Source organism: Pantherophis guttatus, chromosome 2 (genome assembly GCF_059756535.1).
Source record: "Pantherophis guttatus breed Tessera chromosome 2, ASM5975653v1, whole genome shotgun sequence".
NCBI lineage: Eukaryota > Metazoa > Chordata > Lepidosauria > Squamata > Colubridae > Pantherophis > Pantherophis guttatus.
In genome coordinates, this window is record NC_142064.1 from 288,206,611 (window position 1) to 288,232,526 (window position 25,916).

At 43.1% G+C, this 25,916-nt stretch overlaps 4 protein-coding genes across 4 annotated transcripts; all 4 read right to left on the bottom strand.

Annotated features, from left to right (window-relative positions):
- Positions 1-166: 166 nt before the first annotated feature.
- On the bottom strand, positions 167-18,237 carry LOC148116077 (uncharacterized). The gene is made up of 5 exons (XM_087884850.1): positions 17,540-18,237; positions 17,157-17,271; positions 16,974-17,047; positions 16,398-16,527; positions 167-7,093 (listed from the first exon to the last, which is right to left on the bottom strand). Exons 1-5 carry the CDS (start codon positions 17,957-17,959, stop codon positions 5,376-5,378), a joined length of 2,457 nt encoding a protein of 818 aa, XP_087740976.1. The 5' UTR covers positions 17,960-18,237; the 3' UTR covers positions 167-5,375.
- On the bottom strand, positions 11,440-14,022 carry TIGD1 (tigger transposable element derived 1). Its single transcript, XM_060687756.2, has 2 exons — positions 13,930-14,022; positions 11,440-13,226 (listed from the first exon to the last, which is right to left on the bottom strand). Exon 2 carries the CDS (start codon positions 13,180-13,182, stop codon positions 11,500-11,502), a length of 1,683 nt encoding a protein of 560 aa, XP_060543739.2. The 5' UTR covers positions 13,183-13,226; positions 13,930-14,022; the 3' UTR covers positions 11,440-11,499.
- Positions 18,238-20,189: 1,952 nt separating the features above from the next.
- LOC148116078 (uncharacterized) lies at positions 20,190-25,842 on the bottom strand. The gene is made up of 4 exons (XM_087884927.1): positions 24,770-25,842; positions 24,594-24,661; positions 23,609-23,738; positions 20,190-21,774 (listed from the first exon to the last, which is right to left on the bottom strand). Exons 1-4 carry the CDS (start codon positions 24,936-24,938, stop codon positions 21,677-21,679), a joined length of 465 nt encoding a protein of 154 aa, XP_087741053.1. The 5' UTR covers positions 24,939-25,842; the 3' UTR covers positions 20,190-21,676.
- LOC148116079 (uncharacterized) lies at positions 20,510-21,503 on the bottom strand. Its single transcript, XM_087884910.1, has one exon. The coding sequence runs from the start codon at positions 21,359-21,361 to the stop codon at positions 20,510-20,512; it is 852 nt and encodes a 283-aa protein (XP_087741036.1). The 5' UTR covers positions 21,362-21,503.
- Positions 25,843-25,916: the final 74 nt, after the last annotated feature.

Sequence of the window (25,916 nt, forward strand, 5' to 3'; positions counted from 1 at the left end):
GCTTCTGTGTGGATCCTTTTATGGATCACAAGTTTATTCCTGTGAGCAAAGGTCTTTCCACACTCCATTATTTATATGGTTTCTCCCCAGTGTGGATCCTTCTACGGGTAGTAAGACTATTGCTCTGAGTGTTAAGTTCTGGGTGAGAATGGAAGCGAGGCCAGAGTGATTTCAGCAAAGCTCTTTTTATTTAGTTCATACGAACAACAACAACTGCCTGGCTGACAGAGCTCCTTTTATAGGAGGCTGTGAGCCGGTCAACCAATCAGATTAAAGTATTTTCCCGCTTTAATAGCAGACCTGAATGAGAACTTCAGCAACTAGTTTCAATGACTCAATATGAAACACCCCACCAAGACAGAACATTATCTATTACAATTGTATGCATTTTAACATTCGTAGTCACATAGGTAGGTGGGGCGGCGGGGTGGCCATCCCAACCTGCACAGTTCAGTTAGTCCATCATTTGGAGTAGGTGGAGCAGCGGCTGCTGTTACAGGATCCACCCTTGGAGGCTTGGCCGCGATGGGAAGCAGTTCTACATGAACTCTGCGCTGACTGTTCCCCAGTTCGACAGGTACCTGCATTTTTGCAATCTTCTTGCTGGGTTTCTTTCTCCATTCATGGCAGAGCTTCAGAGTCTGTGTTCGGGTTTGTTTCTGGCTGAGTCCATTCCAGTTCGCCAATGGAGGTGCCCAAGCAGTCGCGCAGTTGGTCGGTGTGGCGGTGCCATACACGGCCATCCTCCAGTTCCACTTGGTAGAAGCATGGTCCAGTGATGGCTATAATCCAGGCAGGAATCCAGAGGACACCCCCAGCATATACAAGGTTCCCCATAGCAAATGCCTGGATCTTTCTGGTTGAGTCAGTGGGTGCCTCTGCAGAATAGTCTGGGTGTAGTCAGTCCAGATCAGTTCTTAGGTGGTGACCCATTAGAAGTTCAGCCGGACTCCGGTTAGTCGTGGCACTGGATGTAACATGCTGGGCTAGCAGGTATTTTGATACTGCCAGTCCCCTGGGCCCATTCGTACCAGCGCCTCTTTTGCTGACCCCATTCTCTCTACCTGCCCATTGCTAGCAGGACGGAATGGTGCGACCAAGGCATGACGGATGCCATGGCCTGCCAGAAACAGTTTGAATTAGTTAGACATGAGCTGTGGCCCATTGTCTGACACTAGGACCTCTGGTAGTCCGTGGGTCGCAAATAGTTTCTATAGTGTCTTGATGGCGTATGAGGTGGTTGATGGCATTAGTACCATCTCCAGCCATTTGGAGTGTGTCGATGACCACCATGAATGTCTGGCCTTGGAATGGCCCTGCAAAATTGATGTGAACTCTTGACCAGGGTGCTTTGGGCGTTTCCCGCTCATGTGCTGTAGTGGAGGGAGGTTCTGGTCTCGACTCTTGGCATGGTTGGCACGAGGTGACTCATTCCACAATAGCTTTGTCCAGGTTGGGCCACCAAACGTAACTGTAGGCGAGCACCTTCATTCTTATGATGCCTGGGTGGCCTACATGCAAGGCTTCCAGGATTGGTCACCACAGCTTCTGCGGAACTATCACTCGGTTCCCCCAAAGTAAACAGCCCCGTTGAACTGACAGTTCATGTTGCCAGGTGTGGAAAGGCATAACTCAGTTCTTACTGGCCCCTTTGGCCACCCCCTGCACACCCAGTTGAGCACTTAGGCAACGACCCGGTCTTTGGTGGAGTGTTTGGTGATCTCTGCCGCAGTAATGGGGCCTGATGGCAGTTCATCTATAAGAACGGGGGCAACTGGGGCTGGGTCCTCTACAATGGTTGGGAGCAGGCATTGGTTGAGGACGTCGGTGTGGCTCAGGGATTTACCTGGTTGATGAATGAGCCAGTAGCTTTAGGCTACCAAAAAATCAGTCCAGCACATCATGTGAGGAGATATGATTTACGGTATCTGTCAGTCCCCAGCAAGTAGGCCCAGCAGCGGTTTGTGATCTGTCACAAGATTGAAATGCATGCCAAATAAGTACTCATGGAAGCATTTGACTCCTGCAACTGCAGCCAATGCTTCCTTCTCCAGCTGCCTGTAATTCTTTTCGGCTGAAGATAAGGTTCGTGAATAGAAGGCGATTGGAGCCTTATTTCCATTTGGAACTCAGTGGCTAAGGACTGCTGCTCTGCCAAATGGAGAGGCATTGCAGGTGAGAACTAGAGGCAGGTTCTCATTATACTGTATCAGGATGCTGTTAAACGATAATAGGTCCTTGACAGCAGGGAATGCAGTGGCTTCTTTTCAGCCCCAGGACCAAGATGTTTTTTGTCTAGCAGTCTGTGAAGAGGCTCAGCTACAGACACTTTGTGCGGCAAGAATATGCTGTAGAAGTTTAGCAGTCCCAAGAATGCTTGTACCTCAGTTTTATTTTTGGGTGTTGGAGCTTCCTAGATGGCTTGGACCTTTGCCTTTGTAGGGTATAATCCAGAGGCATCAATAAGGTAGCCTAAGAATTCTACTTGTTGTACCGCAATTTGGCATTTGTTGTTTTTCACTTTAAGGCCCACCTCTTAGAATCTAGTGAGTACTGCTTGCAGGTGGTCGAGGAGTTGTGTGTCATTGACTGCAGATATTAATCATCAAAATAAGGAATGACACCTGGGATGCCTTGCAATAGGTGCTCCATTAGACTCTAGAACAGTCCTGGTGCCACACTTATGCCAAACTGTAGTCTGCAACACTTAAAGGCTCCTCGATGCGTCACAATTGTTTGGGATTCTGCTGTGGTGCTGTCAACCGGAAGTTGTTGATAGGCTTGGCAAGGTCCAATTTGGCAAAAAAAAAAAATCCTTCCCCCAGGGAGTGTAGCAGATGTTGCACCACCGGCACTGAGTATGTATTTTGTTGTAGTGCCTTGTTTAAAGTGCATTTGTAGTCTGCACAAATGTGGACTCAGCCATCTGACTTTACAGGAGTCACGATTGGAGTCTCCCATTTTGCATGGTGGACTGGTTCCAAAATTTCTTGGGCTATCAGTTTATTTAATTGTTCATCTACCCTTGAACTAATGCGAATGCACAGCTTCGTTTGTATTGGGGCAACCTGGGGGTCAACGTTGAAGGAGATGGGTGTGCCCTTATACTTCCCAAATCTCCTTCAAAGATATCTGTGAATTCCCGAACCAAGGTCTCGATGTCAGAGTCATTGATGGTGTTGATGCCAGTAACTCCCAGTCCTAGAGAGGAAAACCATTCCAGTCCCCAAAGACTTGGTAGGGAGCCATCCACCACAATCAGCCACAGGGGGCCCACCAAGTTCTTGAATGAGATTTGGAACATTCTACTCCCGATGACAGGGATGCTGTTCCCTTGGTAGTCTCGGAGGTGCAGGTGATGATACTTCAACTGGCTTTTGGAAAGTCTCAGTACCAGCTTTTTAATGGTGCTCCAGGAAATGATGGTCATGAACGATCCAGTATCTACTTCCATGAGACAAGGGGACCCCTTGATCATGACGGTGACATGGATTTTTTTTTAACAAGTGAGGCTAGCTTGCCCAATGACTGTTTCTGCCCAGCTGGTGCCTTTGGAGACAGTGAAGCATTCTTCTCCATGATTTTGTTGTTTGTGTTGTGCTCTTCTGGGGTCTGTTTGGCTTGTAGGCTGGCTAGCATGACAAACTTTAGCTAAATGTCCCTTTTTGGCAGAGGGCGTTCTTAAATTTACACGCCGCTCTTGGGTGGTTGCCGCCACAACCCACACATCCTGTTTGTTTCTCCTTGGTCGCCATACCTTGTTTCTTTGATGATTTGAGTCAACAGACGTCCTCACCATCCTCAGTTGACTCTCCATGATCCACATCGTCATGGAGCACAGCAACTGTTTTGTGCAATGAGGTGGACTGGTCGATTTCTGGCTTTCAGCTGTTGATTGATTTGACATTTTGGCGGCTTGCGCCTCGTCCGCCATCTGCAGGTTGAAGTTGGGTTTTACAAGTAGATGTTGCTGTAATTTGATATCTCTCACCTCACAAACCACTCTGTCCAAAAGAAATTCATCTAAGTCTCTGAATACAATTGCAATACAATGCTGCTTTCCGAAGGGCAGCAACGTACTGGTTAATCAATTCGCCCTCTGCCTGATTGCAATGGTAGAAAGCATGTCAGTGAGCAATTCATGACGATTTGGGCGCGTAGTAGTCCTTAGCTTGTTTTGCAGTGTGTCCCATGGTACTGTCTAGATGGCCACTGGGGCGAGGAGACCCCTGGCCATTTCGAAAATGTCTTAGGAACAATGCCCTTTTTCTGTTGTCCGAGATTCCGTTAAGTTCATTCGCTTTGAGAAAACACTTGAAGTGAATGATGTATGAGTCCCATGTCTCAGAGGCTGGGTTGTACGGAGTAAACAGGGGTAGTGCAGCCATGATTACCAGTGATGGCTAACCTTTTTGCCGTCACATGCCATAAGCAGGGGGAGCACAGGGGGGGTCACATGTATGCGTGCCCACACCCATAATTCAATGCTCACCAGCCCCCAGTGCATGCACGCATGACCACCCATCATTCCCCCCGCTTTTAGCACGCAATGGCACAGTGAGCCTGGTAGGCCCGTTTTTCGCCCTCTCCAGGCTCCAGAGGTTTTCTTGGAGCCTGGGGAGAGCGAAAACGGCCTTCCCCACCCCCCTGGAGGCCCTCTGGAGGCCAGAAATGGGCCATTTACCGACATCCGGAAGTCAGCAAACGGGCCATTTCTGGCCTCTGGAGAGCCTCCGGGGGAGGGAGCAAAAGGCCATTTTCACCCTCCCCAGGCTCCTAGAAAGCCTCTGGAGCCTGGGGAGAGTGAAAAACGGGCCTTCCCCACCCCCACCCCTAAAGCAGGAAACAGAAGTCCTGAAAATCAGTTGGCCGGCGCGCACATGCACGCCGGAGCTGAGCTAGGGCAACGTTCGCGTGCCCACCACTGTGATTCCACATGCCACCTGTGGCACACATGCCATCATGGTGGTAGACCGATGGGAGCCCAGCAATTGGGCAATGCATTTACGGTCGATGAATGGTGCTGCAGCAAACGGCAGATGGTCTCCAGTGCTCAACTCTGAGTGGGTCTGTGATCAGCTCTTTTTGTCGGCCTTAAATTTCCATTCAATCCCACCTTCGTCACCAGTATTAAGTTCTGGGTGAGAATGGAAACGAGGCCAAAGTGATTTCAGCAAAGCTCTTTTTTTTTAGTTCATACGAACAACAACTGCCTGGCTGACAGAGCTCCTTTTATAGGAAGCTGTCAGCCAGTCAACCAATCTGATCAAAGTATTTTCCCGCTTCAGTAACGGACCTGAGTGAGACCTTCAGCAACTAGTTTCAATGACTCATTTCAATACATAACACTGAGCAAAGTTCTTTGCACACTCCATTCATTTATAGGGCTTCTCCCCTGTATGGATCCTATTATGTCTAGTAAGTTCACTTCTATAAGCAAAGTTCTTTCCACATTCCATGCATTTATGTGGTTTCTCTTCTGTGTGCATCTTTTTATGGGAAGTAAGTTGACTGCTCCGAGCAAAGTTCTTTCCACACACCATGCATTTATAGGGCTTCTCACCTGTGTGGATCCTTTTATGGATTGTAAGTTTACTCTTCTCAATAAAGGACTTCTCACACTCCATGCATTTATAGGGCTTCTCCCCTGTATGGATCCTTTTATGGATCACAAGTTTACTCCTGTCAGCAAAGGTCTTTCCACACTCCATGCATTTATGTGGTTCCTCCCCTGTATGGATCCTTTTATGAATCAAAAGTTTACTTCTGTAAGGAAAGGCCTTCCCACATTCCATGCATGTATACTGTTTCTCTCCTGTGTGGATCCTTTTATGGTATGTAAGTCTGTAGTTTTGAGCAAAGTTCTTTCCACACTCCGTGCATTTATAGGGCTTCTCCCCTGTGTGGATCCATTTATGGGAAGTAAGATGGCTCCGTTGGCTGAATCTCTTTCCACACTCCATGCATTTATATGGCTTCTCCCCTGTGTGGATCCTTCTATGGGAAATAAGGCTACCGGACTGAGCAAAGGTCTTTCCACACTCCATGCATTTATATGGCTTCTCCCCTGTGTGGATCCTTTTATGAATGGTAAGTTCAAAATTCTTTCGAAAGCCCTTTCCACATTGCACACAGTTAAATGCCTTATGCCTTAAATTGATCATTTCATGGAGAATAAGGGAACATTTTGTACTGGGCTGCTTTTCAACTTCCTTGCAACTCTCTGGCTTCTCTGTGTGGCTCCTAATTTGTTTAGTAAGATGACTTTTATGAGCAAAGGCCTTCCCACATTCCATTAACATATACGGTTTCTCTCCTGTGTGGATCCTTTTATGGGAAGTAAGTTGACTGCTCCGAGCAAAGTTCTTTCCACACTCCATGCATTTATAGGGCTTCTCTCCTGTGTGGATCCTTTTATGGACTGTAAGTTTACCCTTCTCAATAAAGGCCTTTCCACACTCCATGCATTTATAGGGCTTCTCCCCTGTATGGATCCTTTTATGGATCACAAGTTTACTCCTGTGAGTAAAGGCCTTCCCACACTCCATGCATTTATGTGGTTTCTCTCCTTTGTGTATCTTGTTATGGTAAAGAAGATCACCATTCAACTTAAATCCCTTTCCACATTTCATGCATTTAAATGGCTCCTGTGCTGTGTGTATCATTTTATGGAAAGTATGTTGACTTTTCCCACATTCCACACATTCATTAGGTTTCTCTTCTATTTGGATCCCTTTTTGAGATATAAGGGACCGATTTCCAAGAGAAAGAGTGAAAGTCCCAGTGTAATTTTTTCCGTTGTGTCTGCTTATAGCATCTTGTTTGTTTTGGATTGGATAGTGTTCGTTTACTTGTAATTTAGCTTTGATTAGTTTCACACTTTTCCTAATATAGTTATTTTTACCCGCTTCTTGGGCAAGAAAGTCTTGCATCAAATCATCAATAGAAGATGAGCTTTCCTGATTCCAGTTATTTAACAGGTTTCTTTCATGTCTTTCTACTTCCTTTCGAATTGCTGACTTCTCCATTCCATCTCCAGTATTGATCAGTTGGAACAGTTCACAGGAATCTTGATTCTCCTGTGCATTATTACCTTCAAAGGAAAAGAAAAATGACTAGTGAATAACATCAAAATGTAGGAAGTTGTATCAATCTTCATCTTAATTTTTGTGAAATTCTAATATATTGCACATTTGGTATATATTGACTTGGTATAGAAAATACAACTTCTATATTCATAAGCCATAAAAGCTTTGGAAATATTGTATCTAGAAAATATCTCTTTCTCTACAATTACCGATACATATTCAAATCTCACCTAGACCTAGTTCTCACTTAAGCAATAATCAGAGGAAACATCCAGGGAGATATTAGGAGATAGCCTAATATTTATTAGAGTCCGTTAATTTCAGCAGAGACCTGTGAAACCTAAAAATTTTTGAAACAAGCCCTTTTTTTAAAAAAAATTGATTTATATGCCGCCCTTCTCCGGAGACTCAGGGCGGCTTACAGTGTGTTAAGCAATAGCCTTCATACTTTTGCATATTTTTACAAAGTCAGCTTATTGCCCGCACAAACTGGGTCCTCAATTTACCTACCTTAGAAAGGATGGAAGGCTGAGTCAACCTTGAGCCTGGCAAGATTCGAACTTACTTTAATTGCAGACAGCTGGTGTTAAATTACAGTGCCTTGTCCACAGACTATCCAGGCTCCTTTTCCTATCCAAACTGCCTTCTCCTTACTATTTATTTTCTCTTGCCAAAATCACTTAGCCACAGAGAAAAAAATCAGGAGTACTCCTATTATCGTTCAACTTTGCAATGGAAAAACATCACTTATCCCAATGGTGGTGAAACATATGGGTTTGATATGTCCAAAAGGCCTAACCTGAGTCTACTGGTGTTAACATACATACCCTTCTGCCACTCCATCAAAAGAGAAATACTCTTATCTCTTCTCCATCTAGGTCACCCTAAACAGCGGTACTCAGCAGCAATACAAACTTGGGCTTGAAGTAGAGGCTCATGCTTCAACTTCACCCCTCGCTCCGATGCTTCCCCTCAAATGCACAGTCATTGCCCCACAGCCCAGGGCTCCCCAGGGTCTGCTGCACCTTGTTTTAATTTCGGGTAGCGTTCTCTATCTGTTGACACCTGTTCTGTGCCGACTGCCCAAGGCCATTGTGAATCACATTGCAGAAGGCCTTCGTTCTTGAACTGGATTCAGAGAATGCTCTTTGATCGCTTCTGCAGCCTCCAAAACTGCATGAAAGGAAGTCCTGTTCTTGCACAATTTTGGGAGGCTCCAAAGGCCACATGAGAACATGGCTCTTTCACACGATCTTCAGATGGTGCATGAGAGCCCTCATTCTTCTTATCCTTCAAAAATCGTGTAAGAATTGGGTGTGCTTTTGAAAATAGTTCAGGTTAGGCTTTGGTGAAAGCTGGTGTGTACTCCAAACTTCATGGAATGACATCTTTCACGTGTGTGTCATAGGTACACTGTCACTGATTTAGCCCCAAGGGGTGAAATGAAAAGGAAGTCACTAACCCAAGAGCCTGAAGAAACAACAATCACTTTGGTCCAAAAAATTGAAATCAGTGGCAATATTCCAAAAAATGGCATGCCAAATGGCAGGATGATTTTTTTCCCTCTTGCCTACAAACAGCTAACTTTGCTGCCAAAGCTGGTTCTTTACTGGCACACTCCCCACATTTAAATGGGAGCATCTAGGAGTGACCCAAGACAACACTTGAACTTTTTCCCCCTTTTGACTTACATCTTTAATTAATTGTCTGATAAAACACTCATTTATCTTATACCCCATTGCTAGACTGTGAACTTTTTACCTTTTCTTACTGCTTAACTTCGGAATTATGAAACACTTTCATTTTTGCCAGATGGAAATTGACGGAAATGCTTTTTCCTTGGTAGTGAAAGTGACCTGATTTGATTTATATTTACAATGACTTTCTGCTGCAAAGATTTTCTACTGTGTTTCCCTGAAAATAAGATCTGGTCTTTTTTCTTTTGGAAAAAATAAGAACTAGGGATTATTTTGGGGGGTGTCTTATTTTTTTCCATGTACGGGAAGCCCACTTCTTCTGCTTGCTCGTGACTGAACAGGAGGCTGTGTGGCACGCCAATGCTGCCGCTGCGAGATGGAGGGTGCCCCACACATCCTGCACCAGCTTACTCCAGGGTCCCTGCAGCCAGGCCACCCATGCCCCAACATCTGCCTCGACTCAAGGCCACGGCACCCGCACACCACTCCACCTCCTGCTCCATTGTGGCTATGACCAAGTAGAAGAAGTGGGCCTGTAGCCATGTGGGCACCTGCTGCTCATGGCTGCTGGTGCTGCTGTCACTAGGCAGCTTTCAGGGCATGGATGGCCTGGCTGCGGGGGCCCTGAGGTAAGTCAGAGCGGGGGGGCAGCTCCACCACTCCTTGCCTCGTTTCCTGGCTGCAGCACCATGAGCAACTAGACAGAATGGCGGCTGCACAGGCTCTTACGTAGGGCTTATTTTGGGGGGGTAGGACTTATATTAGGCACACACATATAACATACTAGGGCTTATTTTCAGGATAGGGCTTATTTTCAGGGAAACATTAGAAACAGCAATAAAGCCAGATCAACTTAAATGTCAATGCCTTCCTGGAATCTTGGAAAAAAATGCTTTTCAATTTACAAGCTCTAAATGAAAATTTAGATGAAAGGTTTGCTGATTTAACAATAGTCATAAATCAGCCTATGGATGATACTCAGCTACAGGTAATAGCAACTAAAAGTCAGATTTGCAATTGGGTGGATTGGAAGTCAATTTATTGCTGACAGAATTTTTTTTTTTTTTTTAATTTGATTTATATGCCGCCCTTCTCCGGAGACTCAGGGAGGCTTACAATGCGTTAAGCAACAGCCTTCATACTTTTGTATATTTATACAAAGTCAGCTTATTGCCCCCACAAACTGGGTCCTCATTTAACCTACCTTAGAAAGGATGGAAGGCTGAGTCGACCTTGAGCCTGGTAAGGTTCGAACCTGCAGTAATTGCAGGCAGCTGTGTTAATGACAGGGTGCTCTAAACCACTGTACTACCAAGGCTCTTATTTAGAATTGAAAGAGAAGGAGTTTTTTTGAGAATTGTAAGCTTGCTGGAGAAGGCTGAAATGGTGTGTGTGTGGCAGCATCTGAAGGACTTTATTTTTATCACTGTAGTTTTAATCCTTTGTTTTAAATATCTCCGTCCCCTTGCTGTCTTATTGGAGACCCCATATTCAGAAACAACTGGGAAAGAGTTGAGAACACAGGAAGACAAAGCAATACATGTTATGTACAATCGGCAACACAAGGCCATTCCAAGACCACGAAACAGTTGAAAGTTGAGTTACCTAATGAGCAGACAGCCAACCCCTGTAAGTACAGGTAGTCCTCGACTTACAACAGTTCATTTAGTGACCATTCAAAGTTACGACAATGAAAAATGTGACTTATGACCAATTTTCACAGTAACGACTTTTGCAGCATCCCCATGATCATATGATCAAAATTCAGACACTTGGCAACTGGTTCATATTTATGACTGGTGCAGGTCCTGGGGTCAGGTGATCCCCTTTTGTGACCTTTTGACAAGCAAAGTCAATGGGGAGGATAGATTCACTTAACAACTGGGTTTCTAACTTATCAACTGCAGTGATTCATTTAACAACCGGAACAAGAAAGTTGCCCCATTGTAAAATGGGGCAAAACTCACTTAACAAATGTTTCACTTAACAACAGAAATTTGGGGCTCAATTGTGTTATAAATTGAGGTTGCAACCTGTACCTGAACCTTCTCCCCCCTCCCTTTAAACCAAATTACCTGCACCTTACACACTTCTCCCCTCTGTTTCTCTTCAAAGAAATGAACATTATTAACATTACTGTATGTATAAAATGTTTTAATAATTAGTATATAAATAGTCTTCAATAACTGAAAAATAAAGTACAAAACACTGAAATACAATAAAAGTGAAAGCATTAGTGCAGTGAAAAAAAATCAAAATTAGTCCTCTTTGTTGAGGTCTGAGAGGTGGAAAAACTGGTTGAGGGCCGAGGCTCATCCAGGATTGTTGAGATAGATGGGGATGAAAGTGCTCTGGTTTTTTGGAGGAACCCTATAAGAGTTGTGTCAGCGTCCCAGCACTGACATATATAAAGAGAGGAGAAGCTTGAACTTTTGCCTACTAAATCCTTTTGAAGATTCTGTCTCCTCGGAGATGGATCACATTCCTGTGATCTGATGAAGAAGAGATCAGGAAAGTGACTTGGAAGATAGCCAATGAGAAGCAGAGAATTGGGGATCGGAAAGGGAGGGATTGGGGGGTAAAGGTCAGTACTGACCGCGAAAGAGCTAGGATCAGATCGCTGTGCTCAAATAAAGAGAAAATTTCCTTAAAGATTGGCAGTTTGGAAATTCATTTATTTTGAGATAGCATCGAAACCTGACAAGTTGTTTGCGCTATTGTTGTTGTTGCTTTTGTTTAGCATCATATATTTCTTGGTAACATTTCAAAATGTTATTGATTTCTCTTTGGATTCTACCCACACGTTCTTCGTTGGGATCAATGTCACTCAAAAAAGATAACACATGGTTCATTTTGGAGAAAAACTCTGCCAGTTCTTTTAATGTTAACTTTTTAGGGACACCAACTCCTCCTCCTCCATCTTCCTCTTCCTCCTCCTCGTCTTCATCTTCTCCTGCCTCCACCTCCCCTTGTCCTTCCAACTGATTTTGTAGTTGTATTAATTCTTCATTAGAAAGCTCCCCCTCAGTGTATGCAATCCAATCTTCCACATCCCGAGCATCAATATCTAAATCAAGGGATTTGGCCAATGTTACAATGTCCTGACTGATGACTTGTAAATTTTCCTTTTGGTCGAAACCTTCCCAATTTTTTACCAATACAGCAAAACGTTTCAAACATTTTCTCCAAATCCCTTGCATACATTCTGTAGTGACATCCCGCCAGGCTGCTCCAATGTTTTGGATGCAGTGAAGGATATTGTAACTTTTCCAAAAGTCACTCACAGTTATTTCCTCTTTTTCCATCGCAGCTGTGGCTTTGGCAAATGTAGCCCGTAAGTAGTGTGCCTTAAAAGTTGCAATCGCTCCCTGATCCATAGGTTGTAGGAGAGGAGTTGTGTTTTTGGGGAGATAGACTACTTTCACGTGAGGGTAGAGATTGCCGAGATGTGGGGGATGTCCAGGGGCATCATCCAGAAGTAGGAGTACTCTGAAAGGAATGCTGTTTTCTAAGCAGTAGGTCCTTACTTGTGGTACAAAGCAGGTCATAAACCAATCCTCAAAGATTACTTGTGTCACCCACGCCTTCTTATTGGATCTGTAATACACTGGGAGAGCGTGCTTATTTATGTTTTTGAAGGCATGAGGATTCTCTGATCTATGGATCAGCAATGGCTTCAACTTGAACCCAGAGACATTTCCGCCCAACAGCAATGTTATCTTGTCCTTCAGTGCTTTAGATCCAGGCATTGTTTTGGCCTCTCTGTGGATGTAAGTCCGCTCTGGCATTTTCTTCCAATACAGCCCAGTTTCATCCACATTAAAAATCTGCTGTGGTGTGTAGTTGCCCTCTACTACAATTTCATCCAGTTTGTCCGGAAAGTGTTGGGCAGCTTCTTCATCAGTACTCACAGCTTCCCCTGTGGTTCGTATGTTATAGTAATTATATCGTTTCTGAAATCGCACAAACCAGCCACGGCTGGCTCCAAATGTCTCACTACACTCCTCCCCTGCGCCTTGCTTTAGCGTTTCAAAAACGCTGCGGGCCTTTGCCTGAATCCGGTGAAGACTGATTGGAATTCTTTTTTGGATCTGATCATCGATCCAAAGCACCAGGAGCTGTTCTGTTTTTGAAAGGAGGCCTGTCCTATTTCTCGTGATGATGGCATCTGTTCTTGGAGCTGATTTAATCGCCTCTTTTATCTTTTCTTTATCCTTAAGGATCGTGCATACGGTGGAACAGGCCAGCCCTTCTTCTTCTCCTATGGTCTTTACCTTCTTCCCCTCCTCATGGGCTTTAATTATTTTCATTTTCAAGTCCAAATTGATTCTTTTCCTTTGTTTCTTGCCTCCATGTTGAGCTGAAGTAGAGCTTGATCTCTCTTCTTGCGAGGACATTTCTAGCCAAAGAAAGAGTGGATGGAAAAGTACAGTATCTTGTCCTGTAAACAGATATATATAGAGAGAGACTGGTTCAGAATTGTTTACAGAAAGTTCAATTTTATGGTGGGGGAGGGCAGTATTGTGATGCAAGAATGTGTTTTCCTTCTCTATCAAAAATTTCTTTTCCTTGACAAAAGCATAGGAATGGTCACTCTAGCAGCAACATACTGTCCGGTATTTGGAAGTCTTTTATTTACAGTACTGTCATTAAACATTGCTTCATATAGTCCATCTTTGTTCTTAACTGCTCCACTTAGTTATTTTTTTCCCCTTCATGCACACAAGGAATCTGATTCTTAACAAACGGGAGAAAGTGAATTGTGAAGGCCAAACTCTCCATACAGTCCACTTGGGAGGAAAAGCCAGGCTTCATAGAAAAGGATTTTAAAAAACCCTCATATAAATAGCTTGTAAATTTGAAAATCAGCAGTTTAGAGAAGAGATACAACACTAAGGAGAAAAGAAAACATGCTGGAGCAGTTTATGTGCGTTAATTTTTTTAAAAAAAAATATATTTTGCACTATACTTTTCTTTCTCTTTAAAAGAAGAATACTGTAAAAGAGAAGGAGCAATGGGAGCCTTCAACACAATCATTTGCAAAGAAAGTTACATAAAAGGAAGCAGAGCAGTTTGCAAAGTGCTTACAAACAGTATAGTACTATAAAATTAAAAAAAAGAATATTTTAAAGTACAGTACTTACAGAAGCAATTCTAGTACTCCAGTCCTCCAGGCGGCGGCAGCAGCAGCAATAGAGCCTCCATTCAGCACCAAAAAAAACAAAACAAAAACAAACTCGCGCCGAATGCAAAAATCACTGGATCTTGTTTGGCCATGCTACCAGGGACAAAAATCCAAAACCCCTGCCAGCTTTAGGAAATTACATGTCATAACCCCGAACCGCACAGGCAAGTCACAGAGTTAAAAATTGCTGTCGCTGCAGCAGTGATTGAATCCGGAGAAGGGTGGCATATAAATCAAATTTAAAAAAAAAAAATACAAGTCACATGGCTACAGAGGCATGTTTTTGGTCACAGTTTTGAATTTTCTAAACGTACGTACCTTTTCTGAATAAATTCGTTGTTGTAGAAAATTCACTAAATGAAAGGTTGTACCTAGAGGATTATCTGTATCTCTTCTCCCACAATTTCCCTTGCTGGATATGTCGAAAAGATGTTTTTTCAAGAGGCAATTAGACTTTCTGGTTTTTCGCTTCTCATCCAAGAAGCTTCTTGAGCTCTAACTAAATGGTGGGGAATGGAAGGACCATCCAGTCAGAGCTGAAGAAGGTTCTTGGATAAGAAGCAAAACGTCTTCAAAGAAAAAACAGAAAGTCCAGTTGCCTCTTGAAAAAGCATCTTTGGGACAACCATGACCTGGATGACTGAGAATTTCCATAAACAATTTGCTGTATATGATGCTTTAGAGACAGATTTGCAAGTAGAGGTCAAAAGGTCATAGATCCCTCCCTCCTCCTCCGAAAACACTGCTACAATCTGCTCTGCATCCACACAGCTAACAGAGAAGGAGGGTGAGAATATTGATCTAATAAACCTAAAGAATGGAAATGTAACTGACTTTCTAGCCAGCCAAAGTCTGCTGAAAGCACAAACAGTCCTCTCTGTCTTTGACCTGCTATCTGCAACTATAGTCAAGGTGGACACTTTAAAAGAGATCTTTATAAAAACGTTTTATCAACAAGCCAAATGACAACTATCTTAAAACACAGACCTGCACTGAGGGTATCACAAATACAACTAGTAGGGAAGCCAAAGGCAACCTTACCCCTACATTAAGAAAAAGAATAATAACCAGAGAGCTGCCCATCTTCATGGGAAAGAGTGAGAAACAAGTTTCTAGTGGGCACATAACCAAAAGAGAGATATTTTCAAATCATAAATATCATATATGAGCCAGCAGTGTGCAGTGGCAGCCAAAAAAGCCAATGGAATCCTAAATTGCATTAACAGAGGGATTCAATCAACATGAGCTACTAATACCACTCTATAAAGCCCTAGTAAAACCATATCTAGAATACCACTCCCAGTTTTGGTCACCACACTATAAAAAAGATGTTGAGACTCAGTCTAGAAAGAGTACAGAGAAGAGGAACAAAGATGATTAGGGGACTGGAGGCTAAAACATGAAGAACATTTTCAGGAACTGGGTATGGCTAATCTAGTGAAGAGAAGGACCAGGGAAGACATGATAGCAATCTTCCAGTACTTGAGGGCTGTCACAGAGAGGAGGGGGGCAACCACCAAGTCATATCGATATGAAACAACAATCTCCTAATATCCACCACATTAAGTGAAACCCACCCCAAAAGATATTTGACTCCATACAACAGCATAAAATGGCAAAGGAGGCCAAAAGATAACTGATGTATTTTCCTAAATACTGAAAGGATTTTGGATCTCATTTCATCCCAAATGTGACTGCATGGGTCATATCAGCCACCCATAGACATCACCAGAGTCTGCTAAAGGCAGACTCACAGAGAGTCTGCCTTTAGAAGCAACATCTCTCAAGTCAACCATGTTTTATGTTCCATGAGACATGATCAACAAGCAACCTCTTTATCGAGGGATATAAGTCATAAAGTTGACCTTCTCAAAAATTGAAACACTGGCCTGGATTTCCATCTTCTCCCACTGCTTAAAATCCTTTTATTTTCAGTCGGTTCGGCTCTTCTAAACATGACCAACAACTTCCGATACTCTAAAAGCCAGGCAATACATGCCAAATTACAACTCTATGACTTTTCATAGCCAACCATCACTTCAATGGGCTACAAACATGTTATAACTGACAGTGGGCTATTGATTTAGAACTGCAAGTTGGCTACTCAAACCCAACAAAATACAGAAAACATAAAATAAATATATAAAATAAAATACAAACATAAAATAAATGGCAATAAGATGTTATTATTTTATTAAATACTCTGGTCATGCTGATTTGTTTTCTCTTAATATGCTATTATCAGATCAATCTGACTCCATCTCTTTCTCCAGAGCCAAGTCTTGGAGCAGGAGAAGACCAGATGTTTTCCTTCTCTATCTGAGGAGATGACATCTGGTTGGAGACTTCTTTAAAAAGAAGTAACTGATGGCATCTACCTACAGAATGTCTTCCCAAACATTAACTTGGAGAGTAGCAAACTCTTACCCAGAGACGCCACGTTCCTTTGATTTTCCAGCATGACATCCCAATAGAGCGTTTTTTGGTCAGGATCCAGCTGAGACAACTGCTCCTCAGAGAAATGCACAGCCACTTCCTCGAAGGTCACAAGACCCTCCTGAACAAGGAAAAACAGAAAAAGCCAAGGAGTATCCCTGGTTACAAACAAGGCTTTTAAAATTTGCAATGCTACAATGTGGCCATTTAGTTATTTTTGATTAGCCTTGTACAATTCCAGGTCAAAGAATAATAAGAAGTTTACTTCTGGTAAACTAATAGTAGGAAGAGCACCCAGCACAGCAATTTAACTAATGATCTTTAAAAAGCATTTCCTAAACAGAGTCTGAGGGTAGAAATGACAAACCATTGTGTTCCAACAGGAGTTTTCAGAGGAAACAAACCTGCTGAGATCAACTTGAACCTCCTAATCTCCTTCCCACTTTGCTCAGAAACATGAAAATATCACAACCCAAAGGGGGAGGCAAGGGGGGGGGATAGAAGAATGGAATGATCTGTAACCATCTTAACATCCTGAAGGCACGAGAGAACAGGAATCTAGCTTACCTTTACTTGATTTGGAGGTTCAACCACTGTTTCAGCTCCAGCATAAAGACCAGAAAACTTCATTCTATGTTTCCCTGTGAGGAAGACGTTCATGATTAATAACAAAATAGAAAGATATATTCTACAGAAGAGAAGACACAGACAGCTGAGATCTCTCTGGGGAATTGAAGGACCTTCGATTACCTCCCAAGGTGTCCTGACTTGACTCTTCCTGAGCTATCGTCCTGAAAAACAGATCCTCAGGGGGATTTGATGGATTCCTCCTTCCTTCAGGATCTCTGATCTCCACAGTGAAGGACTTGAAATAGGAGGAAAGGGAAAAGAAGAATAATTTACGGACATCACCCAACATGAAGTGGATACTTGTTCGCCGAACACACCCTCAAAGCGCCCAATATCCATCAAGGAGCTGAGAGGGAAATGAATGGAACTATGTCCTACAAGGATTAATGAAACACCTCCATGTGATATCAATGCCAGAAGAGTCTGGAAGGGATTGGGTGAAGAATTCAAACTCTTTCTTCCCTTCAAAGCCCGTCTAGACTCTTGAGACAAAGGTCTCTCACCTCCAACTTGACCCGCTCCTTCTGATCCACTGCCTGGCTCAGGAGGAAGCCTTCCGCCAGGGCCACCGCCTGGGAGCTGGTCTCTGCTCCACACTCCCGCACCCAGCTCTCCATCTCTGGAGGCAGGATAGCCAAGAGCTGCTCCAGAACCACCAGGTCCACCATCTGGGCTTTGGTGTGCTTATCTGGTCTCAGCCATCGCCTACAAAAGTCGTGTAGTCTGCTGCAAAGTCCTCGGGGACCTTCAGCCTCCTGGTATTGGAGGCTCCTGAAGTTGCAGGGCTCAACTTCTGAATGGAGGATGGTTTCCTCCTCCAGGATCTTCTCCCTTTTTTTTGTCCAGATCTCCCCACAGCTCCCAGGCCGAAGAGCACAAAGGCCTTTTGGAGTAGCTTCACTTGCTAAAAGTCGTGTCTCCATTTTTTTCTCTGTCCTGCAAGGCAACTCCAAATGGGTCCCAGCAATCTTCTGGATCTCCAATCGCTTTTCCTTAATAGGATGGTTTCTATTGTTGCAGGACTGAGCACCGCAGGTTATTCTGCCCGGGTTGAACCCGCAGGAGGGCCAGGCGCGGGTCTCTCCTTCCTCCGCCTCCCTTTGCACGGGAAGAGATACACCCACCCACCCCCGCACCCTTGGACACGTGTGAATCTTTCCCACGCGAGGCTCTCCCGCAGCCTCTTCGCCTCCTGCGGAGCTCCAACGGTTAAGGAAAGCGAGCGGGGCGTCCCAGAGCGGCAAGGCCCTGTGACGTCACTCCCTTCACCGCCTCCTCTGAAAAGCCAACCGTGACCTTCGCCCTCCAGCGGCCCAATGGGGAAGCGGCCGACGTTACTTTGGGCGCCCCCTGGTGGATTTTGCCTAACATTACAGGATTCCCTGGAAAGGCGGGAGAGAAGCACAAAATAAATGGGGCTTCTCCAAACAACAGCCAATAGGATTGGGGGGACGGGGTTTGATTGGGGGCGCTTTTTTTCCCGCCTCTGAAAGGTTTCCCTGCTATTCCCTTTCCAAGAATTCCCCTTTCTCTCCCGCTGATTTCACCACCATCTTCTGAGGTAAACTTTACCTCAGACTTCCATGTCTCTGAACCTTTCCTGCCTAAGGAGCCGGTTTTGCATCTTGTGTGCTGAGCCTGTGCAGCGTCACAAAGAAGGGCCTGGCCAAGGGCGCCTTTAAGATGTTTTATCATCTATCCACCCATCCATCTCTACTCATTTGTCTATTATTATCTATCATTATCTATCTACTCTCTACATGTATTTGTCTATCTATATCCATTTGTCTATGTATCATTATTATCCATCATTCTCTCTATATATGTGTATCATCTATGTATCATCTATATCCATTTTTTTATCTATGTATCATCTGCCTTTATCTTTACCTATTTATCTTTACCTATTTATCATTTCTATGCGTTTGTCTAACATTTATTTATATCATCTATTTATCTATCATCTGTCTATCTCTGTCCATGTATTTGTCTCATTTATTCATCCATCCATCTATATCTTTATCATTATCATCTATCATTATTTATCCTCTTTATATGCATTTCTATCATCTATCGGCTATAGCCATGTATTTCTCTATCATTATTTGCCTATATCTATAATCTATTTCTATCCATATATTTGTCTGGCTGGCTGGCTATCTATCATCTATCTAATCTATCTATCATCTATCAATCTATAACTCTCTATATCTCTTATTCTATTTTACATCTCTCTCTCTCACACACACACACACACACAAAATTTAGAAATTGTCAATCTCCTTCACAGATAGACTCTGGGTGATGTACAGGCAAAATGTTAAAAACGAAAATTGAACATATTTACAATAGAGGCAAGGATAGTTAAAATTTGACAATAAAACTTAAAAAGGTAGGCAAGGGACTTCGGACCTCAAACCAGCCTCACGGCTGTGTGCTCCTCTGGAAGCCCCAAGCTAAATGGCAGAGCCAGAACTTTAGATATTTTCGAACTTCCCCCCCAAGACTTTCTCTCTTACAGAGAAACATTTACAGAAAAATATGATGTAGGCAGAACAGGCCCAGTACAAAATGTCTCCATTCTTCCCACTGATGAAATATTTCGGAACATGAAGTATATGTACAATATTGCTTCAAACTCCCGCAATCCCTGTGCTGCAAAATTTCCAACTTTTGTGGAGGAAATCCTGTGATCTGTCCTGTCCTGTGATAAACCATGAGTATATTAAGAGATGAGAGGAACAGGAAAACAATTAGAATAATAGGGGAAATAAAGTAAATTTATGGGAAGTGACCTTGATTAAACCATTTGTGAGAAGCGAGCTCACTTGACAAAAATCCATTAAAGGCAATACTCCCATGAAATTGCAGAGGCTGAGATTAGGAAAATGACCCTTTTTTTGGATTTGACCCCCAAATGGAAGCTGCGATTTTCATTCTTCATGTACAATGGCTCATCTTCAAATGACAGTACCTTCAACAATCTGAGGTTCATAAATAAAACACGTGCTACTTTTTTTCCATTACTAATTTCATCTCTGAGGCTGCCACTTGTGAGGGTTTGGCCCAATTTTCTCTTAAATTTTCTTCTCCCTTCTCTAGATGTATAACACACAAATGGGAAATGCATAGATTTAACCAAGAAAGTCTATATGGATTTTCACCCAAATACATCTTTATTGAAAAATTAGGGCATTACTTTTCTTGAAGCTCTTTCCAAGCTCCTCACATATATCTAATTTCTGTTCTATGTACATCCTTTTATAATATGTAAGGGAACTATTATACCTGAAGCTCTTTCCATACTCCACATATTTCTACACCTTCTCCCACCTGGATCTTTTTATGCAAAGAAAATTGGTCTGAGTAATGATCTTTCCACACTCCATGCTTTTATAAGGCTTTTCTACTGTGTGGATCCTTTCATATAATGTGGTTAATTTTTGTAGAAACCCTTTCCTCATTCCACACATTTATATGGCATCTCCCATGTGAATTCTTTTATGGGAAGTAAGACAATCCCTCCGATTGAAGCTTTTTCCACACTCCATGCATTTATATGGCTTCTCCCCTGTGTGGATCCTTTTATGAATCACAAGTTTATTGTTGTGAGCAAATGACTTCCCACATTCCATGCATGTATACGGTTTCTCTCCTGTATGGATCCTGTTATGGCAAGAAAGAGTATACCTTCGAGCAAAGGTCTTTCCACACGCCATGCATTTATATGGCTTCTCCCCTGTGTGGATTCTTTTGTGGGAAATAAGACCAGCAGTCTGAGCAAAGGTCTTTCCACACTCCATGCATGTATATGGCTTCTCCCCTGTGTGGATCATTTTATGGTTGGTCAGATCACAACTTCTCCTAAAGCCCTTTCCACATTGCACACATCTAAATACCTTCTGCCTTGTGTGGATCATTTCATGGAGAACAAGGGAGTATTTTGTTCTGAACCAGTTTCCATAGTCCTTACAACTATGTGGCTTATCCTCTATTTTACTATGCTTAGTAAGTTGACTTCTATGAGCAAAGGTCTTGCCACAGTTCATGCATGTATATGGCTTCTCCCCTGTATGGTTCCTTTTATGTACCGCAAGTTGACTCATGTGAGCAAATGTCTTTCCACACTCCATGTATTTTTGTGGTTTCTCCCTTTTGTGGATCTTTTTATGATAAAGAAGACCACCATTTGACATAAAATCCTTCCCACATTCCATGCATTCATATGGTTTCTTCATTGTGTCAATCATTTTATGTAAAGTAAAATCATGAAAGTTATTTCCACAATTCATGCATATATTTGGCTTCTGTCCTGTGTGGATCATTTCAGGGAAAGTAAATTGACTGCCTGTTCTGAACCTTTTTCCACATTCCACACATTCATTAGGTTTCTCTTCTCTATGAGGGAAAGATTTCTCTCCTGTCCCATTGTTACTTTTTCCACTGTGTTTGCTAATAGCATCTTGTTTGTTTTGGATTGTAAAGTGTTCATTTAGATGTAAGTTAGCTTTGATTAGTTTCACACTTTTCCAAATATATTTCTTTATATTCCCTTCTTGGGCAAAAAACTCTTGCACTGAAGCATCAATAAAAGATGAACTTTCCTGATTCCAGTTATTTAACTGGTTTCTTTCATGTCTTTATACTTCCTTTTGAATTGCAGACTTCTCCGTTCCATCTCCAGCATTGATCACTTGGAACAGTTCAAAGGAATCTTGATTCTCCTGCCCATTATTACCTTCAAAGAAAGAGAATAATCGCTGGTGAAAAACATCAAACTGTAGGAAATCTTAATTCTTAATTTTTATGTATCTCCAATATATCCATGGCTCCGGGGAAATTGCTTCTTCCTGTGTTAGAATCTCCTCCGCATTTTTAAAGATGGGGTGGTGAGATCACAGAAAACGGCTCCTTAAAGAAACATTGCTTAATTTTTAGCAGATAGTCTCGTGAGTAAGAAATCTGTAGTGAGTCGCAGAGAATAATTAAAAATAAAGAAACCATTAGAGAATATTTCACCGAGGCAGCCTTCAGTGGTGCCTTCCTGGAAAAAACTTTGATTAATTAATTAGAACTGCAGAAAAAACAATTGCTACCAACCTGCCTTCCACTGAGGACCTGTATACTGCACGAGTCAAAAAGATGGCTGTGAAAATATTTACAGACCCCTCTCATCCTGGACATCAACTGTTTCAACTCCTACCCTCAAAACGACGCTATAGAGCACTGCACACCAGAACAACTAGACACAAGAACAGTTTTTTCCCAAACACCATTACTCTGCTAAACAAACAATTCAAACAACCCTGTTATTAACACCAGCTGCCTGCAATTACTGCAGGTTCAAATCTCACCAGGCTCAAGGTTGACTCAGCCTTCCATCCTTTCTAAGGTAGGTAAATTGAGGATCCAGTTGTGGGGGCAACAAGCTGACTTTGTATAAATATACAAAAGTATGAAGGCTATTGCTTAGCGCATTGTAAGCCGCCCTGAGTCTCCGGAGAAGGGCGGCGTATAAATAAATAAATAAATAAAAAATTCCCTCAACACCGTCAAACTATTTACTAAGTCTGCACTACTATTAATATTCTCATCATTCCCACCACCCATCTCCTTCCACTTATGACTGTATGACTGTAATTTTGTTGCTTGTATCCTTACGATTTATATTGATATTGTTTCCTGATTGCTTATTTGTACCCTATGACTATCATTAAGTGTTGTACCTTATGATTCTTGATGAATGTATCCTTTCTTTTATGTAAACTGAGAGCATATGCACCAAGACAAATTCCTTGTGTGTCCAATCACACTTGGCCAATAAAAAATTCTATTCTATATATTGCATGCTTCCATGCTTTAAATGACATGGTATAGAAATTACGATTTCTATATTAATAAGCCAGGGGTGTGAAACTCAGGAGCCAGGAGCCGGATCCAGCCCGCAGGGTGCTGAGATCTGGTCCACGGGTCGCCCTGGAAACAGCCAAGGACCGGCCTGCAGTGCCTCTGCCAGTGAAAACAGAGCTTAGGAGGGCCACATGAGGTCCTCCTGAGCTCCGTTTTTGTTGGCAGAGGGTTGCAGTTAATGCTCAGGCCACCACAGACTCCCCCAACATGAGTGACATCAAGCTGGCCATGCCCCTCTTGGCCAGGCCCACCCAGGCCCCCCAAGGTCAAACACAACCCTGATGCAGCCCTCAGTGAAATCAAGTCTGATACCCCTGTGATAAGCTATAGAAGCATTGCAAATATCTTTAAAATATCTCTTTCTCTATAATTATCGATACATATTCAAATCTCATCCAGACTTAGCTCTCACTTAAGCAATAACCAGAGGCAACTTAAAGGGAGGTATTAGGAGATAGCCTAACATTTATTAGAGTCAGTTAATTTCAGCAGAGACCTGTGAGAGCTAAAACAATTTTGAAACAAGTCCTTGGTTTTTCTATCCAAACTGCCTTCTCTTTACTATTCATTTTCTCTTGCCAAAATCACATAGCCGCAGAGAAAAAACTCAGGAGTACTTCTATTCACTCTCAAAACTAGAGTTAGGAATAGCAAACTCTTACCCAGAGAGGCCACGTTCCTATGATTTTCCACCATGACTTCCCAATGCAGCTCTTTTTGGTCAGGACCCAGATGAGACCACTCGTCCTCAGAGAAATGCACAGCCACCTCCTCATAGGACACAAGACCCTCCTGAACAAGGAAAAGCATAAAAGGCCAAGGAGGACTTGTAGTGTTTGTTCCATTGTTCACAAATTCCCAAAGCACAACTATTTGCTAAATTAAATAGTTATGCTTGATATAACCTTGGTCCAAGGTTTAGGAGGGACTGAAGAAGATAAAACAGAGAAAATTCCCTAGGAAGAGTATTCCACAGCCTTTCAAGAGTTGAATTGTTTGGATTATCCAAATCCTGGCACAAATCAGATGATCAGAAATTACTTTGCAGGTCATGATTGACTTGATTTATGCTCCTTCAAAACCATTTTTACTTAAGAGACTTTCCCATCTGGCCATTGTCATTGGACTTTAATAATCTGCCTTATCTTTTAATCTGATGAACTAATTTTTTAATCACTGGTTACAAACAAGACTTTTTAAAAATTGTAATGCTACAATGTGACTATTTACTTTTTATTAGCCTCAGAGAATTCCAGGTCAAAGAATAATAAAAATCATAGATTTGTTTATCAGTTGTTACCACTGTGATGTGTTAACTCCTTCATTCCTATTTTTTGAAGGGATTTTTACTTCTTATAAGCTAATAGTATGAAGAGTACCCAGAAGATCAAGTTAACTAGTGGCCTTAAAAAAGCATTTCCTAACAGAATCTGAGGGTAGAAATGACAAACCATTGTGTCTCAACCACAGTCTTCAGAGAAAACTAAACTGCTGACAGCAACTTCAACCTAGTATTCTCCTTTCCAAGGTATTCAGAAACACCCAAAACAAGGCAGGGAGTTGGGAGAAGAATGTAGTGCTCTGTACAACAGCTTGACTTCCTGAAGGCAGGAGACAATACAAATCTAGCTTCTGTCCCCCACTTACTTCATTTGGAGGTTCAGCCACTGTTTCAGCTCTGCCATAAAGACCAGAAAACTTCATTCTATGTTTCCCTGTCAGGAAGACATTCATGATTAATAACAAAACAGAAGGACATATTCTACAGAAAACATAGGCAAGGTCAAATAGCTGGGATCTCTCTCAGAAGGACCTTCAGTTACCTCCCAAGGTGTCCTGACTTGGCTCTTTCTGAGGTAGCCTCCTGAAAAACAGATCCTCAGGGGGATTTGATGGATGCCTCCTTCCTTCAGGATCTCTGATCTCCACAGTGAAGGACTTGAAATAGGAGGGAGGAGAAAAGAAGAAGAATTTATGGACATCACACAACATGAAGTGGATTCTTGTTCTCTGAACAAAACCTCAAAGCATCCAATATCCATCGAGGAGCTAAGCAAAAAATGAATGGAACAATATCCTACAAGAATTAGTGAAAGATCTCCATGTAGTATGAATGCCAGAGGAGTCTGGAAGGGAGGGGGTTCAAAGCCCTTCTAGACTCCAGAGAGAAAGATCTCTCACCTCCAACTGGACCTGCTCCTTCTGCTCCTCTGCCTGGCTCAGGAGGAAGCCTTCCGCCAGGGCCACCGCCTGGGAGCTGGTCTCTGCTCTACACTCCCGCACCCAGCTCTCTATTTTGGGGGGCAGGATAGCCAGGAGCTGCTCCAGAACAACCAGATCCAGCATCTGGGCTTTGGTGTGCTTGTCTGGTCTCAGCCATTGCCTACAAAAGTTGTGGAGTTGGCTGCAAAGTTCTCGGGGTCCCCCAGAGCAGGACCGGGAAGGAGGTAGCTGGAGAGGCCCCCCCACTTCTCTCCCCCTCCGGAGATAGGATGGGGCCCTCGGGGAGCCTGGTGCGAATCCTGCCTCCTCCTCGCCCGGCTTCTCTCCTCTCCTGCTGGGCCTCCACAAGGCCCACCCTCCCCTCCCCCCACTCAGCTCTTCCCTGGACATGGGTAAGGAAAGGGATCCCCGCTTCCCCCTGCACGGAGAGTAGGAAGAAAGGCCACTCTCAATGCCTCCCTGCCCAAGAAAAGCTTTGTGGTCTCCAGAGGCGGCACTTTCTCCACCTTCCTCTCCTTCCTGTCCAGGAACCCTCTGTGGAGATGGAGAAAAATCTCTCTGGAGGATTTGAAGTTGCCTCACTCAAGAACAGCCACCCTGAAGTCTGGGCAGAGATTGGAGGAGGCCTCAAAAGGGGCCAAATCCTGTCAGAAACAGGTCAGAAGAGAAGGACCAGGAGGCTCTCTGGGAAACACAGCTTGTGTCTTGTGGTTGTTGCAAACTCCGGTCTTAAGTGGAGGAAGATGG